The sequence below is a fragment of the Catharus ustulatus genome, chromosome 5 (genome assembly GCF_009819885.2).
Source record: "Catharus ustulatus isolate bCatUst1 chromosome 5, bCatUst1.pri.v2, whole genome shotgun sequence".
Lineage (NCBI taxonomy): Eukaryota > Metazoa > Chordata > Aves > Passeriformes > Turdidae > Catharus > Catharus ustulatus.
In genome coordinates, this window is record NC_046225.1 from 70,529,980 (window position 1) to 70,548,261 (window position 18,282).

The window sequence follows — 18,282 nt, forward strand, 5'->3', positions numbered from 1 at the left end:
GCTACTTTAAATTAATTCATATTTGCAGGAGACACAGTCTGTGTGAGTATGTGTAATTATGAAATGCAACTTCTTTTCCTCTTGACATTTTTAGCTGCCTCACCCCTTTTATTTGAACACATACATATGGTGTGTGAGAGTGAGCAAGCTCTCTGTAAATGTTTGGAAGGAGCATCTGTCAGACAATAAAACTTACAAGAAAACATGTTTCTCATTTAAAGAGTATTCACTAGAACTATTTCAGTGTTGGAATCAGTTCATTTGTATAGCTTGGAGGCATTAATAAGAGCAGAGAACTGTAAAGGCACCAGAAAACTCAAACTGTTACTAAGAATCCAAGGTATTTTTAAAAAGCATTTTGTGTTTTCGGCTCTCAGTCTTCTGATAAGGAATCTGAACCAGCTGACAGACAGGAAACCTCTGCTAGTCCATCCAGAGGGATTGCAAACAAGAAGATGGCACGATTTTTGCAAACCTGGAAAGTCTAAAGATTGCAATAATTGTTGGACCAAAGGGACCCTCTTCAGGCATAAATAGCAAGACTCCTACTGTCTTCTCTTGCAGACCAACTCAGCTGCCAGCAAAAGCAGGTGCTCTCCCCCTACCAGTGCTCCAGACGAATATTTAGTGAGTATTCATAGCTATTTTTACAAACTAATATATTATTAGTGATTTACTTAAGTTTGTATAGATTTCTCAAAGGACAAAGACATTTAAAAATCAGTTTTTAGGGCTGTTAGTTTAAACAATTGGTGGAGTTCAACAGTCCGATGCAATTACCATGTTAATTTAAAAACAAAATCTGCACAAACTATGACAGTAACTTTAAAAAAATACTGATTTTAAAAAACCATGTAGTTTAAACAATCTAAAGGAATTACAATGTTTTTAATTCACATTATGACAGCAAAGTAATTTATATAAATATGAAATCTATTTGACTTTAAATGTTATGCTATAAAGCAGCCTTTGTAGAACACAAATTTAAAATAAATCATTTCTTTTGGCAAAGTAACCTGCAATTTAATCTTTAGAAGAATAAATATACCACTAATGTTTTCCACAGAAACAGTTGCTACTCTAATTAAATCAAGATGTGACTCTAATCAGATTTCAAAAGAAAATCAGAAACAGATTTTTCTCTGAGGTAGTACTGTGGACAAGGATAAGATATTTTTATTTTCATTTTTATTAGAAACACTTGTCCCAGGTAAAGTTACAGGTTTGTAGTATATACCATGGAAATAACAAATCTGAAAGCATTATAGTAATGTTTTCAGAAGCATAGCAATTTTTAATGTTTCAGATAACTGCTTTCTCTTTGGTTATAACTTATACCACGTTACATTTTATTAGGTAACTGTTACTAATTTCTGAGTTTACAGTGACTAATATGGCTAACACTTTTTTTCTTTCTTTTTGTGCGGAAGGGAATGGAAAACTTGATGTTTGTCTGCTGGTCCTGTAAAGTTCTCTGGACAGTGCTTGTAACAATGCTGGGCTGTTCCAGCAGCCTGCCTGTGGGGGAGGATGCTCTTTGCACAGCAGAGGAACTTGCTAAGTACAGGATAATCTTCACAGGGAAATGGAGTCAAACTGCTTTCCCTAAGCAGTACCCACTCTACAGGCCCCCAGCACAGTGGTCATCCTTGCTAGGTAAGTGATGTTTGCACAGTTTTAAGGGCAAATAAGCCTCTTGACCTCTTTGATATTTTTTTTTTTTCTTAACAGTTATGTAAGATAACTAATGAAATAGGAAAAAAAAAAGCCAAAGTTACTAAGAATGAATGCAGATATTGAAGCATCCACAATGTTTTCAAAAATCTACAGCTGTTTTCAATTGACTTCTGTTTTCAATTGGCTGCAACTGAAAGAAACAGCGATAAGCCAAATGTTTTAGTATTCACTTAATTTTATACATATTTTTTTTAACCTCAAAAATAAAACAGAGAAAATGAAGAAATAGGGACATTCTAAATCAGACTTTTATGTCATGCCATGTATTCACTCAAATAGGTGTTACTCATAGTTCTGACTACTGCATGTGGAAAAAAAATGAATATGCCAGCAATGGTGTACGTGATTTTGCTGAAAAGGGTGAAGCATGGGCATTAATGAAAGAAATAGAAGAAGCTGGAGAGAAAATTCAGAGTGTACATGGAATCTTCTCTGCTCCTGCAATTTCCAGTGGTACAGGACAAACCTCTACTGAATTAGAAGCTCATCCAAGACATCCCTTAGTAAGTAAATGTACATATTCATTTCAAAAGTTTATTTTATGTTACCAGCAACCAAAATTAAATATTTGAGTTCTCACTCGTAGGAAAAATATAATGAAAAAGAGTTCCTAAAAAGCATGTCACATTGCAGGAGCTCTGTACAGCTTCTATAAAGTAGAAGAGCACAATGACATTATTTCAAAAACTTTGAGTTAAAATTACTATAAACAGGACTGAAGCATTCCAAAGCAAGTGATGCAATCCTGATGGATCATTTTGTTTCATTAGGTTTCGTTTGTTGTACGAATTGTTCCAAGCCCCGACTGGTTTGTGGGTATTGACAGCCTAAATCTCTGTGAAGGAGACCACTGGATGGATGAAGTAACAGTAGATCTATTTCCATATGATGCTGGAACTGATAGTGGATTCACATTTTCCTCCCCAAACTTTGCCACTATTCCACAGGACACAGTTACAGAGGTAGGTGCATGGACATAGTTTAGCATTTCATGCTGGTGTGTTTTGAGTCTTCCCTTTAAAAGATAACTATTCTATAACTCTGAAACTTATTTCAGCATTTGAGAGTGCTGATGCTCTCTGCATATGGATTCATTACACAGCTGATAAACCTACTGCTTTTGTTTATCTCCTGTATCTTTGAACTTTGTTAGGTAAATGTAAACGACTCATGAGAATTTGTCTCTACATTTTCTGGAAAAGTTGTCAATTTTTTAGATTACATTTAACAATCCTTAAAGTGCCAGGAAAATGAAAATACTCATAAAAGTCCTGACATCACCAAATGTGAATCTAACCAGGAAAATTCTTAGCAGTGAATAGTGCTGTGAGGAGGAGTTTTCAGTCGAAAACACTGCTGAAACCTGAAACTCTTACATTTGAGGGAAAGGACCTAAAGGAAAGAGAACTTCACTGTGGTGACACTGCTTTCAATCTCTTTTGCTTGTTTCATCCTCTCTATGCCTCTCTATACTCTGCTTTTGCCATTTAAAAGTGGTGACAAATGAAGGATGTCAATTCAAATGTTTTGAATACTAGAAGTATTCGCTTAATCCATTCTTAAAGGTGAGTTTTTCTAGGAACAAATGCTGTGCTAATGAGAAATGAGAAAAGGAAGAGAGAAGCATTTGGCCTCTCATATCCATATGACAGCTCCTATAGCATGCCTAATATTATTGTTTAATATTCATGTATTCTTGCAATATTATCCAGTTCTTTCTGTCAAATCATTTCATACATTACTGTGTTCACAGGATTTCCTACCACAGTCCTGTATCCAGTCAAGTATCCTGCATTAAAAATTTTGGATTGACCAGCATAGTTATGTGAACTGAGGTTCCTAGAAACTGGTTGTATGCAAAATATTATGCCAAGAAGTACTAGCATGATTTTAAAACATGATTTTACAGTTACCTTCTTATTTTTTTAATATTCCCCTTTTTATTTCACAGATCACTTGCTCCTCTCCAAGTCACCCAGCCAACTCATTTTATTATCCCAAACTCAAAATCTTGCCACCAATTGCTCAAGTAACAATGGTGAAAATAAAGAAAAGCCAGCTAGGTCTTTCTGCACCTTTTATTAATCTTCCAGCTAAAAGCAATGAAATAATAGACACTGTCTCAGGTAAGTCATTAGTAGATGTTCTCAAATCTGTTATTTCCATTCACTCAGAAGTATGTGGAAATCTGGCAGGTGATGTGGATGAAACAGGTGATCAGGCAGAATATTCTCCTATCTGCATAGGAAGAGTTCCAGACTCACAAATGGGAAATAAAACAAGCCAGTCGACATAAAAGAGAATTCCTGAAAGAATAAGTAAGGGATTGCATATTTCAGCTGTGGTTCAAAGGACTGGGCTCCATCCAGAGTAAGAGCTACCCAAGCCTTTGTATCATTTTATAAGTGAATTTTATAAGAAACAAATGACACTCAATCAGAATCAGCATTCCTAAACTCTTTGCAACTTTGAAGTAAATGCTCATCCTTAAGGTTTTACATGGCAATGAAGCCAAGGACCATTATTGTTGTCTCTTTCTGGGTCAGAGCTTTGCAGTTACGTGCAATAAAAATTTATATAATTCAATTGATTTGGACATATTTTCAATAGAAACATAAATCATTATAACAAAAATAAAGTGCTCTCTATTTTCATTTTCTCAAAAATATCAGCTGATAATATTGAACAGGTAGGAAGACAAGCAAACTACTGACTGAAGTAAATCATAAGGGTGATTTTCAAATCTCTGAATTAACAAATATATAATTAACTCAATATTTGCTCCAAACTCTTCCCAAAAGAGTTGGCATGTTCCAGGAGCTTTTCCAGAATGTCGAGCACTGTGCTTGTCACCTTACAACCACTAAAATACAGCTCATTATCTACACAGTTATAATTTATAATTCAATAAATTTCTCAATTTATAGTGGTTTAATATATTTCTATTAGTAAACAAGACATATCCAAAGTAAGTCTTACACATCTCATTTACAGTTCTATGTCTTTCCCATAAGATTTGAAAGGACCATTTGGCCCTGTTCAGGATATAAATTTAAAATTGCGTTTAAAATATGGCATTTCAAAAATAATTTTTAATCACAAATCCCCACTTTTTTTGTATATGAACCAGTAAATCAGACTGCTTAAAAACTTATTCTGGAATCAAAAGGGCAAATTTAATTACCAGAGATCAAGCAGTGTCTCTCATTCCCTCTAGAAATTCAGGAATGAGTGATGACAACAGAAGTGATGGGTTAGTTCACTGTAATACCAGAAATTTATTTCAGGTGTGGCATTTAAAGATGAGCTTGTGCACACCTGTTTTACCCACAAATGCTGTACCAGGCAGTTCTCATGCAACTTCTGTGCCAAGCAGTATTTTAATTTAACCTGCTAAGGAATATCCACCTACTTTTTATGACTTTTATTTTAGATAGAAGCATGTAGTATGGATAGTACTTCAGAGTTTCTAACTTCTTTTCTTGTACTGAATGAAAACTGTATTGAAAATCCTTTTAGCTTTAGAAAGGTTCTAGTGACAGAATATCCTTATTGGTAAAGGGAAGAGTAGTGTACATATCAAAAAATAGCATGATGATTTATTGATAAAAAATATTATTTTATTTCTGAAGCAAATTGCAACAAAAGTAAAATGGAATTCGATATGAACAACTCTAGGAACAATAGCTGCCTGCAAAGAAATATAAATATATCTATATAAACCAGAGAAAAGCTTTAATCCCAACGTTTTAGTAAGCCATGCAAAGAAAAATGAGTTATAAAAATTGCCAGAAAATGTTTTTCAATTCAATGTTTTGAATACAATAATTTTAAGCATAGTTTTCTTTTAAGGAATCCTTTATTTCATTCAAGACATAATATGCTCCAGTATTAATATAATACCTCAGACAGGCTTTAGTGCAATAACAATAACACCAATGAGTTTAGGAGCTGAAACCAGACTTTTTTAAAATTTATGAGACAACATACTGATTTGATTAACCACGTGTATTTTGTGGAAGAAAGGATGCTGTTTGATGATCATTCCTTAATGCTTTTCCAACTGTGTATTTGTGTATTTGACTGAAGTACAGCTTGATGCAAAGTTACCTCTTTGCTGTGTGCATTGCAGAAACACCCCTGGACTGCGAGGTCTCACAATGGTCATCCTGGGGTCTCTGCAGAGGCGTTTGCAGAGAAACAGGGACCAAGATCAGAACTCGTTTTGTACTTCTTCAGCCTGCCAATAATGGAATGCCTTGTCCAAACCTGGATGAAGAAACAGGATGTGAACCGGAAAATTGTGTCTGAAATAAAGAAAAGATAATAATGAAGATAATTTAAAAGCAGTATAAGTTCAAATCCAAATTACATCTCAATCAATGTTCTTTATAATTTGGGTACGCTGCACTATTTAGCTGGAAAGCTGTATTAGAGTGGTTTTGAAAGTTTTTATTTAATATCAAGGTTTTGGGTGGTTAAATGCCTAACGTTTAGTAGGACAACAGTACTGGATAATTTACAGCCCAAAAACCCCCAAATAAATCCTTCCTCCAGATACACTCTAAGTTCTTGGAGTACCCTCTAGTGGCAGAAAAGAAGACATTTGGAAACGTTGTACTTCACATTTTTACTTCACAGTAAAAATCTTTCAACCACAAAATCTAAATTAATAACCTCCTTAAATATTGTAATTTGTTTATCTACAGCTATTTATACCTAGAAAATAGTTTTTTCCTCTAAATTATGTTTTTATAATTTATTGGCTTTTTTGTCGTCTTTCTAACCTTGCTTAATGTCCATTTCTTCAGAAACTACTTAAAAAACTCAGAGTGAGCAGATGTTTGCAGTATGCTTAAGATAATAATGGAACTGAGTAAACTTATCTTGAGACTTTTGAATATAAGAAAATGTCTTTTCCTTTCTGTTTCTCAAAAGTGAGAAGAATAACTGCCATGAAGACACTCAGCCAACAAAATTACTAGAAAAAATCAAAAGTGTGGATAGTAGTATAAACATCTGAGATGAATTAAAAGTGTTAGCTGAGAGTCAAAAACTGATTTTTGATGTGTGTTCCTCATAAGACAACTTTAATCTCAAAGTTAATGCTGTTGACCATAACATAAATTATATCATTAACCTTATATGTGCAGTAAATGTGTCCATGGTTCTTTATATCTGTTTGCTGCTATTTGTGTATCTATTACCTAAAATTAAGGTATGCACAACTCTAACAAAACACATGTTAGAAACTCTTCCTGACTGCAAGTTTTAATGCTCAAATAACTGTTACAAAAGGAATATAACATATGAAGAGCTGTGGCTACCAACTAGGAAAAGAATTTTGGAATAATACTTATTTGATAAAGTTTAAAGTCAATTCACAAAACTTTTACAGCACACTGCAATTTTACAAATATACCATACAGGTATTGAACAGGAGAGTTGATTTGAGTAGGTTCTTTCTGAAATACAACACATACAAGATAATTTCTCTTGTCCTTAAAGGAGCACACTGTGTTCTCCATAGGGCTGAAACATTTTAACATTCCTCTGTATTATTTTTTCCAGGAGAGATATCTTGCTAAGACACAAATAAATTTGAAACTTTATCACTGGTCCTGCAAATGCTGATAAATACTCAGTTGTTTGAACTAAGTGAAGGAATTTCTACTCTTGTCTCATTCTTCAGATTCCCACTGTTGTCTGTTGTTCAAAATTGTTTCACTTCTGCAAATATAGCTATTTTTAAAAGTCTCCCTATTTATAGTCTATAATAGGAATAGTGTTACTACACTTTTTTTATTTTACTATCAGTATTTTTCTTTTTATATCAGTTTTAACCATTCTGTGTTTTCTGTTACACTTATTTACTACATGTTTACACATTTATCATCATATCAGAAAACATAAGCATACATTGCAGTATAAATTTAAATATTCTCAGGGCATAGGAGCTTATTTCAAATTGACTATCAAGAGACAAATTAAGGTCAATAAAGTTTTTGGGCAGAGATCAGATGCAATTCTAAATTATGCCTTAGGAAAAACAAACTCAAAACCCACAATGATCCTTTGATGTACTTTCCTGGAAGTTTTCTAAACACTACAGTTTTGCTTCTTCACATGTCCAGAATAAATAAAGGGCCAGGCCCAGTAAAAGAATACCTGCAATATCATAGATGACCTGAAACTGTGATTTCAGTCCTACCAGATATAATTTGAATGGAGGAGTCCCAGACTCCTGGAGACAAAAGTTTTCCAAAGGACACTGAAGGAGAAAGGATGAGATAAGGACATGGAGTAGAAAGAAAATATGTAACAGACCAACACACCTCAGAAAACTGCAGTCACTGATATGTAACCTTGCTATTTTAGGGTGTTTACACATGGGAATATTCACTGCAGCTTTCTTCAAAAGCAGAAGTTTCCTATCCAGCCAGATACCTGGATATGGGGCTTTTTGTAAGCTGTAACTTCAGTAGATCGTGGTAAATATAATCTTTAAGGATGCCCCTGTGGCTGTGTATTGCTTGGCTATAAACAGAATTCCAGGTATTCCCTTTGCAAACCACATGGGTTGGAGCCATTACTTGGTAAGACTGTGGATACAGCGAATGAAATGCATTCTAGTGATGGAGCACATTTCTCATGGTATTTATCTATTAAACTGATTAATGAGGTACATGATCCCTGCATGGACATTGCTAGGACTTTGTAGCTTCAGCAGCCTTGGAATTCTCTTTAAAATGTTGGGACCAGGAAGAAACACAGAGAAGCTCTTCCTTCCTTTTCCCTTCTATCCCATGTTACAGATGGTTGGCAACCAGGATGCTGAGTCCCTAAATACACGAGATTTAGGGAAGGAAATAGATAAATTAATTCCTGGGTTAAGCTAATCTCAGAAAGAACTTTGGAAAGAAGATTGAAATGGATTTGAAAAGACAATTTTTTTTAAAGAATATTTTATAGAAAGAATCAGATTTGATGCCTTGGCAGATATTCTTGCAGAGTGGAAGATGCAGTCAATGGTAAAGTGTAGCAACAAAAAAGTCACCACAGAATTAAACTGTGGTCCTACAAAAATAATCAACACCAAATTAAATTCCTGTAATGAAATAAGTGTGAAAACAAAAGATCTGAGAGTATCTGATGCCTTTCAAGGCAAAAAGCTTCTTTATTATATTCCCAGTCTCAGGTAACTGAAGTACATTGGGAATATTTGATCTGTCATGAATGATCCAACATAATAAAGTAACTCAGATTATCCCATGACAATATCTAACACTCTTAAGAAATAAATCTAATGCTTGATTAGCAAGTTTGATGTCAGACAGACCTTGTTCAATCGGATTTTTGCAGTCTGCAGAAGTTGTGTCCATGACAATTTACAGGAGCTCTGAAAGCCTGAGACAAAAGAAAGCTCTCAGAATGCTGCACCACAACCTGATTACCTGGAGATTGAATTATTTTTGTTTGCTTGAAGTCCAGCTGCCCTGCTATTCCAGCATTTGCTGGCTAAAAGTACAGAAGGAATGTGCCTGTTCCAATGGGTCTGAGCAGAGTGAAGGATAAAGTGGTGTCACCTTTTTATCTTGTGTTCTACCACTGGAACACAGAATTTTGTAAGCCACAAGTAGTCAATAAAAAGCTAAAAAGATGATAGGTCAAGTAGCTCACAACCTGCAGACAAAACTCTATTTCCTGCAGATATGAGTATGGCATGAGAATTTATGCAGGTGCATGACAGTCAACACCTCCTGTGGTAGAGGGGCAAAAGTCCAATGATATGATGAGATCCTGTAAAATCTAAAATTATTTCTGATGGATAAGTGCTGAAGTAGTAAAGGAGCCCTAACATCCCCCTTGACATTCCTAAAGATTCAACAGCCATTAGATGCAATTTTTATCCTTGTATCCCTAATCATATGGAGTCAAAGAAGTAATGTGTAAGGAATCAGTTCTCTTTGTCTGACAGCCTCTCAATATGGGGATGCTGATGGGTGATTTTTGGAGACAAACTAATGCTTGTGCTACAACTTCCATGAAGATACTTCATGCTGCGGAATGGACTGAACCCAGGATGTGCCTGTGCCAGGGTTACACAGCCATTCCTTTATTGAGACAACTTCATAGATGCAGGTGCAGCAAAGGGCAATAAACACGAATCAGTCCTTCTTTTCCAGGTGTGAAATAATCCAGTAGAAGTTATCACATCAAAATTTTTATTTTGGTTACAGATACTGAATCTGAAGGGGTGTCCACCCTTCTTCCTTGATACAAGAAAAATTAATTAATCCAAATTAATGTTGGGATAACATTAATTTTATGAGGAAAAATGGGTCTTCCTGACTGGAAATGGTCCCACAAGTGGCTCCTCCCTGCTGGAAAACCTTTCAGACAGAGTGATCTTCATTTATAGGACAAGGAACATTTGAGTGATAAATGACTTTGTCATCCACATTGTCTATATTAGTACAAAGAATAAAAATAAGAATCTCAATCACTGTTTTTACTTATACTATAACTTTCTTCAGAGAATGTATTAGGAAGTATTTAAGAAATAGTCATTCCTATAAATTTTTTTTTCTGAAAGTGTAAATGTTGTTATTTTTCACTGCAATATCTGTATCATTTTACATATTCACTAATGTTATTTGATTACTCAAGTTCTTTTGACTTCTTTATATTTCTTTTATGTAGTGCCTGTGCATTTTATACAGGTGTCTACATTTATACAATGATTTAGGATGGAAATTAAAAGTTTGCTTAATAAAAGAGGAGTGAAAAAAAAAAGAGGAATAATCACCCAGAATTAATGGGAAAAAATAACTTCATTTAAGTTGAAAATTGAGCAGTTTATGGAAAGAGGTAGCCAATAGAGTAGCCTACAATAATCTAGGGAACTGATCTCAAGCACCTGAGAGACCCTTTCAGTTTCATGCTCTTCTAAGTGTATAAAATAAATTTTAATCTAGATGCTGGGAAAGAAGAAAGAATTTAAAAGGTGTCGTTTCCATGTTATCTCATTCCCCAGAACATGCTGTGGTTATTTGTAAATGTGTAACCACCAGCTGCCTTTTCTCACAGTTTTTTTTCTCTCTCAAAAATACTCTGATAAGCAGCAAACAAGGAACAACCACAGGACTACAAGCATTTGTATGTAACTATTTATCTTCAAAAGCAGTACAGCAGGGATATAAAAAAACATGAAAAGCAAACTAATAGGATTTCTTATGAACTTTTGGATTTCTTTTTCACTCGCTTTGTATTTTCACATTGGAGAAAGAGAAGAGAAATGTGTAATTGAAGATATTCCCAGCGACACCTTGGTAGTTGGTAGGTACCTGTCAATGCTTTATGATGATCTAACCCATGCAATAACAAAGATAACTGGAAATGTAATTTCTGTGATTGATGAATATGGTAAAAAAAAAGAAAAGGGCACACTGAAAATATCTCCCTGCAGCGGGGATTAGGCTTAAAGTCCTCAAACATTGTGTGTATCCATCACACAAAGAAATGCAGGCTTTCAGAGTGCTTTACTGACTAAACAGAGAAAATGGAGGATTTTTAATTCTACAGTTGTGGAACTGTTGCTTCCATGTGCGCTTCTGCACGTTCTGACTGATGTATCCATTCATATCAGAATCTCAGTAGCACAGTTTTCCCTGTATGAATGGGAGAGTTACTTTTTTGATAAATGCCTGTCTAAAAATAGACAATTCATGATGTACTAAAGTTTCATTTCTCCTCATATATACATATCAGAAGCACATTAAATTAATCTTCAAGACTGTAAATGTAAGATTTCAAGGGGATAGTAAAAATATTACAAATTAATCCTTTTTTTAAAAAAAATAATATGATAAGTGTGGAAGACAATCCATAAAATGTAATTTGAGTACAGCACATTATGCTTTTAGAGGTCTCAGTGTGCCTTCTAGAGGCTAATCTTCCCAGAGCATTAGGAGTAATCAGAAAGTTTTTCTTGTTCATTAACCATTTTTTGCAGTAGTTTAGAACATTTTCTAGTGTAGCAAAAATTTATTGCATTTCACTCTGTTATGAAGTGCCCCTGAGCAATATTAATCATAAACACATGAAAAATATATATATTTGTATTAGTCCTGAAAAAGCAATGAAGATGTTTAATGTTAAGCTATGCTTTATTTAACAGATTTACCTATGTTTTTATTCAGGGAATTACAAAGTACAACGCTGGGATATACATACACATGACTTCCTTGAATCTGCTCCTGGTTTGGGAATGTTTGTGACTGTCACAACTCCTACTGGTGAGGTAAAAATGCTTTTTGAATGTTTCTGTAGAGCTTATGACTTGACTTCTGGCACTGGCAGGCAGCACTATCTAAAAATAAAAAGACACTTCTGGGGAAAAAGTAAATCTACAGTTTCCAGCTAGTTCGGTATTTTGATGCTGGAAGATATAAAGCCCCTGGGATTTCTACAAAGTGAAAAGAAAAGATGCTATTTGATAATTATGTGTATGGACAATGTTTGCATTACTACCGGATTTGGGAAACAGTGTCACTAAAAAGAGTAAGTGACAACTGAGAAAACAAGTTAAATTAAAAATAGAATGCCAAAATTTGCTAGTGAAGTAAAGTGCTACAGAATGTACTTGTGCAGCAGAAAGGAGGGCTGGTGATAAACAAAACCCAAAGTCAAGGTCACCATGAGGCTGCTCACAGCCCTCATGCAAAGCAGCTGCCTGAGCTGCCATGAGGTCCTGAGCTTTTCCAGCAATGGACAATTTATTTACCTGCCTAGGCAAAGTCTCAGTTTTCAAACTCTGAATGCTTTAGAGAGCATTGGCTTTCGTACATTGCAAAATTCTGTAACATTTTAATGCTCACAGTGAGCTAAAATTGTTTAGTTTTCTCTAAATCTGTTCTGAAATGTGGATAAATTTAATGATGTCAGAAACTTAATTGGTTCCTTTCTGCATCCAATTCACAGTACTGTTTTTTGATTTTTTTTTTATTGGTAGTCATAAATTACAAACCCAATGAATATATCTAAATTGCAGGTACTGTTGTCAAAACTGTATGGGCCACAAGGGACCTTTTCTTTTACATCCTACCTCTCTGGGGAGCATATCATCTGTTTCCAGTCTAACTCCACAAGATTTGCAGTGATTGCAGGAAGTAAACTGGTACGTGTATTTTCTAAATATTCTTTGTTGTAACAGTATCAATCATTCATCAACAGGAGAGATTTCAGACTGGATTAGAAGTTGGTCTAACTTCTAGCAGATGATTCAATGTTTTTCAGTGATTAAAGAAAGTAAAAGTAAAACTATTCTGATGAAGAGATAAAAAGACTGTTCTCACATTAAAAAAGTCAGCATTCAAGAGGCAAAACTAAGGCTAGAGAGATTTAATGTTTGTATTGTGCATTGAATTGTGAGAGATCCTGATCAATAAGAACAACTAATTTGGATCAGAAAGACAAATATATAAGATTGACTAACACAGGCACTTGTCATGAAGATATTCCATGTATTTACTAACTTAGATGGGATTGCTAACATTTATGTAATATTTTAGTTTTTGAAAGATATTCAAATATGTCAGCATACTTGTTATTGACCAGCAAAGTTGGTTTTAATGCAGATTTGGGGGGGAAAAAATGCCATCAGAGGTGATATCATGGCTCTACTGATTATAGCAAAAAAAAAATTATAAATACTCTTTTGAAATTTTATCTATTTGCTGCTTCCCAAAAACAGGAGGGAATTACTCTCTAGAGTGGTTTGGGGTTTTTTTCTCCTCAGCTGATGGCAAAAGAGTTAAATAACCAGCTAAATGTAAATACCTTCTAAATGTGTTAAGGTAGGTTAAATCTCATCCTAGCTGAGCACTTTGGAAACATGTAGATAACACAGAAATAACAGTACTGAAGTAGGACTATTACACTGGAATAACAAGGTGTTCCTACAGGCTGATTGATAGAAATCAATGGAAATTTAATCATATACATTGCAAAAGCAATTAGGTCTAATCATAAAAAAAACCCCAACTGTGGAGCTTATCAACTGGAGTAAGGGGGATAAAGCTTTGGCTGGTCACAGTTAACTATGTACCATTAATGTGATTCTGAGGATGTGCAGCTGATTTCTATCTGGTATAGATGGGGGTGTATTAACATTATTTTACATGATACATGCACCATGTAGAGTTCTGACCATCCTATATAAAAAAAGCCAAGAGATGCAGGGAAGGAGAACATTAATACCACAAATATTAAATAATGTTGTTTGAGAACACAGAAATAAAAAAAGAAAAATATTCTCATTTTTAATTATATGTGGAGGAAGAAAGATCACAAAAGGAAAAACATTCTTTAGTGAAGATAAATCTTCAAATGTTCTTTGTAAGAATCAGATGATTATCTGAACTCTTTCAAACAAAACCAAAGAAATTAATGGAGCACAAGGCTGTGAGATGGATTTATACCTACACAGTTAGGTAACTTCAAGACAGCTGGAAGAAGATACACTCTGAGCAGACCTAACTTCTATTAGGATAATATCAATATTTAGGGTTTTGAAGATGATTTGTTTGGCTAAAATATTTTTATTTTCTCTTAGGTACTGACTGGCTTCTAGGAGAATTTTCTTGTACCAGTTTTAGTAGAATTTTTCATTCATGCCAAAATAAATTGCATAACATTGGAAGTTCCAATCTTGTCTCTTCTTTCTCTGGTTCTATTGCTTGGCTGGCTTGAGGCATTTTTGTCACAGATCATACAACAGCCTGGAGGATATTGGGAGATATTCCAACTTGGATAAATAATGTGAAAAAAACAGTTATGTGAAGGAACCTAGAAGTGTATCCATAAAAAGCCTCCAACAGTACTATTAAAGGCAGTAATTTCTGCCATATAGGATGAAATGTGAAATATAATGAGCAGTCCTTTTTTTTCTTAACTATTTTGGACAATGGCAACATTTTAATGGTGGTTGAATCAATACTAGCATAAAGTAATGCCCTAAAATCAGTGAAGATTGCAAATTTGTGTAACTAATTTAAAAATAAAATTAAGAAACCTTTTAAATTTTTCACCTGATTTGAATTTTAGGAGGGATTTTTATAAGCAATTAAAACTATTTTCCTGCAATGATCTTAGAGGGGAAATTATCCTTTGTTTCATTTTTATTCTAAGGAATTTTGAAAAAGCAAAGAAACAGTAATGAGAACTTTTTTTTTCTGTTTGAAGCGTATACACTTGGACATCAGAGTTGGGGAACATTTTTTGGATGAATCTGCTATTCAAGCTAAGGACAAAGTGAATGAAGTCCATGACAGACTGGAGCATCTAATTGAGCAAATTCATCACGTAACCAGAGAACAAGACTATGAAAGAGTATGTATATCCCCTAATGGAAATTTAAAAAATATTGTACATAGGCTTATTGATTTATAAAGTATTGTGAGGTTTATTATCCAATGGCAGTGGTATTTTTAACTAACTCATAAAAATCTACAGATAGTAAAAAAAATACTCACCATTACCTTGCAAAATACTTTTAAGCAGTTACATAAAACTAATTAATCACTGTGGGCTCATGCTTGTAGCAACAGGTGTTATTTTAAAGCAGGATTTTCCAAGCAGACTTTTCTTGGTCAGAATCAGCCACAGCATTCAAGCAGGCAGCAGGTACCACTGTGGGTGATACCCCCAGCTGTTGTTTCCATCCTGCCCTGCATGCACAAACTTTATTGAGTGGGGAAGGAAATGACTGAGTGTAAATTTATTTATCCCCATAAAGACAGACATAAAGCCCTTCTTCAAGCAAGTGTACACTCAGTCACTTTTCTATGTGGATAGACTGTGTTTGAAATATATCAACTAGTTATCCAAACCAGAAATTTGGCTGCAAAAGGGCTCTTGACAGCAACATGGAAGTGACTGGAAACCTAAACAGGTTAAAACCTGTACTAGTGGAACATGTTCAGCACAATACATCTGTGAATAAGGGAAGCTCTGGTTGCCTTCCGGCTTCAGGATGCGGCGTGCCTGTTTCTCAGTTTTGATTTGTGAAGATATCCCCCATATAGATAAGTACAAACCTTCATTTTTATCCACATGGAAAAAAGTTTTTGTTCACCACTAGGCAGAAGAGGGATGCCTTTCTAGTTACCATGAAACACACAGATGCCAAAAGGTAATAATCATGCTTTTCCTTTCTTCTCTAGGAGCGGGAAGAAAAATTTCGGAAAACAAGTGAAGAAACCAACAGCAATATTTTGTGGTGGGCTATAGTACAAACACTGATCCTCATCTCAGTTGGAATCTGGCAAATCAAATCTCTCAGAGATTTCTTTATAGCTAAGAAGCTTGTTTAAGTTCTATAAAGTCAATGCACAGATTAAAAAATTGCACACCATGTAACACTGAACACCCGAAGAAACCCTGCACCTATGAGAAAATTGCTTGTATAGAACTCTCAACCTTCTCTCATCTTCTGCTCTGATTCTAATTCTGGTTTCTCCAGCTAGGTCACAACCTCTGGCATCCCCTTGTTTTATTCCTTGAATCTCACCTTTTCTCATTTTTATTCCCTCTCAACAGATGTAAAGCTAAATATAGGAGTCAGTGACTAAGGCACCATTTAAGTTCAGTACCTAATGAAGAACTTTTAATTTAGGTTAGGTCTAAAATAGAAATAAAGTTTCCTAAGATTTTAAATTTCTCTGTCTGCTGAGTAATCTTATTTGGCACTACCCTGAACAGTTCAGCACTGCAGCCTGACTAGGATTCAGATAGTAAACAGAGAAATAATTACAACCCCTGCCGTGTTTAATTGGGTGAGAGTGTCTTCAACTCAATCTATATGTGTAACACCTAAATATAATTGTGAATGCTTTCTTGTAAAATATTCAGAGTTTGAACTGATCAGTTGTGGCAGCAATTACCATAGAAGAGAGAGACCCAGACAAGCAATCTGGAATTATACTTACTTTTTACTTCCAGAAAAACCCTAAACATTAGGCTACAGAATTGATGATGATCAGATGCTTCCCATAGTTGTTTATGTAAATTATAGTCTTTATGAAGTAACCCAAATTCTATATTTCTTGGTAAACAATGCCAATTTTATTTTAGTTCATTCCTGCACTAAATGTTTCTGTGTTGAGAATTTTTATAATTTCAATTCTTTAGCAACTGTAATATGACAGCCTACAGAAATTACCAGTTTTTTACTTAATTTTCCATTTCACTTATTGCAGTTTGGTTGCATATATCTTTATGCCCCAATTTGCTAGTTTATGTACAAATAGCAGTGTAACTACAGAATCACACAATGACAAGTCAAAGGCTGTGGTTAAAAATCCAGAAAATTAGCTTGACAAAGCAGCAATATTAGTAGGAAGGAGTTGGAAGTGATTACATACAAAAACATGGAAGTAGAAGTTTCTAGAGCACTGTGATAGCAGAATATTGTGGTTTCTTTTCCTACCCATCTTTTCAGACCCTTTGCTAGTTTAAAACGTAGTGAAAGGAGAAATATCTGTAGACCAATCATAGTTCTAATGGCACTGCTTTCTTTCTTTTTTCTATCATCTTCCCACCTGCTGTTTTCTTCAGCAAGGAAATGACATGTCCCTTTAAGTCTACTTACATTTCCAGTATGGGAAATACAGCTGGTAGTATGTGAGAATCAATAAAATTGATACAAAGTAGAGACAAAAAGCAGTGTTCCAGGGACCAAATCAATCCAAATAAAATCTCATAAAGTTACTCACTGCACTGTGTCCTAAATTTAAAAATTTGTATACTTCAGAGGTACCACTTGGAATGACCAGAGAGTAAATGTTACTAAATTAACTTTCATAGAGCACTCACTCACAACATGTCTTGTAATAACATCTTTGGTGGTGGGTAAGAAGGAAATATGTGTTAAAACCATATGGTATGTGAAGTCCAAGAAGAAAATAATAAAGTGTTGCGACAAGGTTGTGGTTGAGACTTTAGCTGATATTTAGTGTAAGGCTCCTAACCACATCTCAGTGACAAACACAACTCATTTCACTTACAATACACTCCAGCTGGTAACCCAGGACAAGCAACATTTCAGAATTTATAAAAGAGATAATCACATTCCACCATATTAATTAGGTCTATACTCAAAGAGTATAGACTCAGCACTGAGACTTGGGAATCTTGAATATAACTCGTGATTGCTTAATTCCTTACTACTACTACTGGTGTTACTATAATTATTATTAATAATAATCATCATCATATCATCATCATCTTTGCTGTTATGAAATGTTTGCAGTCTCTTTCAAGGATTTTAATTAACTCCATGAAGCAGAAGCTGACTCGCAGCTCCTTTGGGAAGCACTTTTTGGGCAGAAGCCTTTGTGAAGTTAAAAACTTCCTGTGCGGTTTGAGGCTCTGTCTTACCCAGAACTACAGCCTGCACTGCAACTAGCTCCATAAGGGACTTGCTCCCTACAGCTTTCATTGACACTAGCGAAGAGTGGGGTCTTTTTTAATTTTTTTTTTTTT

The 18,282-nt window shown here is 34.8% G+C and overlaps 2 protein-coding genes across 3 annotated transcripts; both read left to right on the forward strand.

Annotated features, from left to right (window-relative positions):
* Nucleotides 1-360: 360 nt before the first annotated feature.
* SPON2 (spondin 2) lies at nt 361-7,316 on the forward strand. 2 transcript variants are annotated; one of them, XM_033060429.1, is made up of 6 exons: nt 361-627; nt 1,431-1,656; nt 2,017-2,240; nt 2,508-2,699; nt 3,689-3,863; nt 5,870-7,316. In XM_033060429.1, exons 2-6 carry the CDS (start codon nt 1,434-1,436, stop codon nt 6,046-6,048), a joined length of 993 nt encoding a protein of 330 aa, XP_032916320.1. In that variant the 5' UTR covers nt 361-627; nt 1,431-1,433; the 3' UTR covers nt 6,049-7,316. The 2 variants fall into 2 exon arrangements, with proteins under 2 accessions (XP_032916320.1, XP_032916322.1); XM_033060431.1 differs by lacking the exon at nt 361-627 and having other exon boundaries at nt 1,424-1,656.
* A 3,602-nt stretch (nt 7,317-10,918) lies between these two features.
* On the forward strand, nt 10,919-16,123 carry LOC116996879 (transmembrane emp24 domain-containing protein 11-like). Its single transcript, XM_033060905.1, has 5 exons — nt 10,919-11,076; nt 11,940-12,040; nt 12,791-12,916; nt 14,983-15,129; nt 15,963-16,123. The coding sequence occupies exons 1-5, from the start codon at nt 10,947-10,949 to the stop codon at nt 16,110-16,112; spliced, it is 654 nt and encodes a 217-aa protein (XP_032916796.1). The 5' UTR covers nt 10,919-10,946; the 3' UTR covers nt 16,113-16,123.
* The last annotated feature ends 2,159 nt before the right edge of the window (nt 16,124-18,282 follow it).

What these genes read in the sequence shown, in the direction of transcription:
- LOC116996879 (XM_033060905.1), top strand. Translation starts at nt 10,947, where the DNA reads ATGAAAAGCAAACTAATAGGATTTCTTATGAACTTTTGGATTTCTTTT. An exon ending in CAGCGACACCTTGGTAGTTG is followed by an intron (nt 11,077 to 11,939) that starts GTAGGTACCTGT and finishes GTTTTTATTCAG; the next exon opens with GGAATTACAAAGTACAACGC. An exon ending in TGATTGCAGGAAGTAAACTG is followed by an intron (nt 12,917 to 14,982) that starts GTACGTGTATTT and finishes TTCTGTTTGAAG; the next exon opens with CGTATACACTTGGACATCAG.
- SPON2 (XM_033060429.1), top strand. Translation starts at nt 1,434, where the DNA reads ATGGAAAACTTGATGTTTGTCTGCTGGTCCTGTAAAGTTCTCTGGACA. An exon ending in ACAGTGGTCATCCTTGCTAG is followed by an intron (nt 1,657 to 2,016) that starts GTAAGTGATGTT and finishes TCACTCAAATAG; the next exon opens with GTGTTACTCATAGTTCTGAC. An exon ending in CACAGGACACAGTTACAGAG is followed by an intron (nt 2,700 to 3,688) that starts GTAGGTGCATGG and finishes TTTATTTCACAG; the next exon opens with ATCACTTGCTCCTCTCCAAG.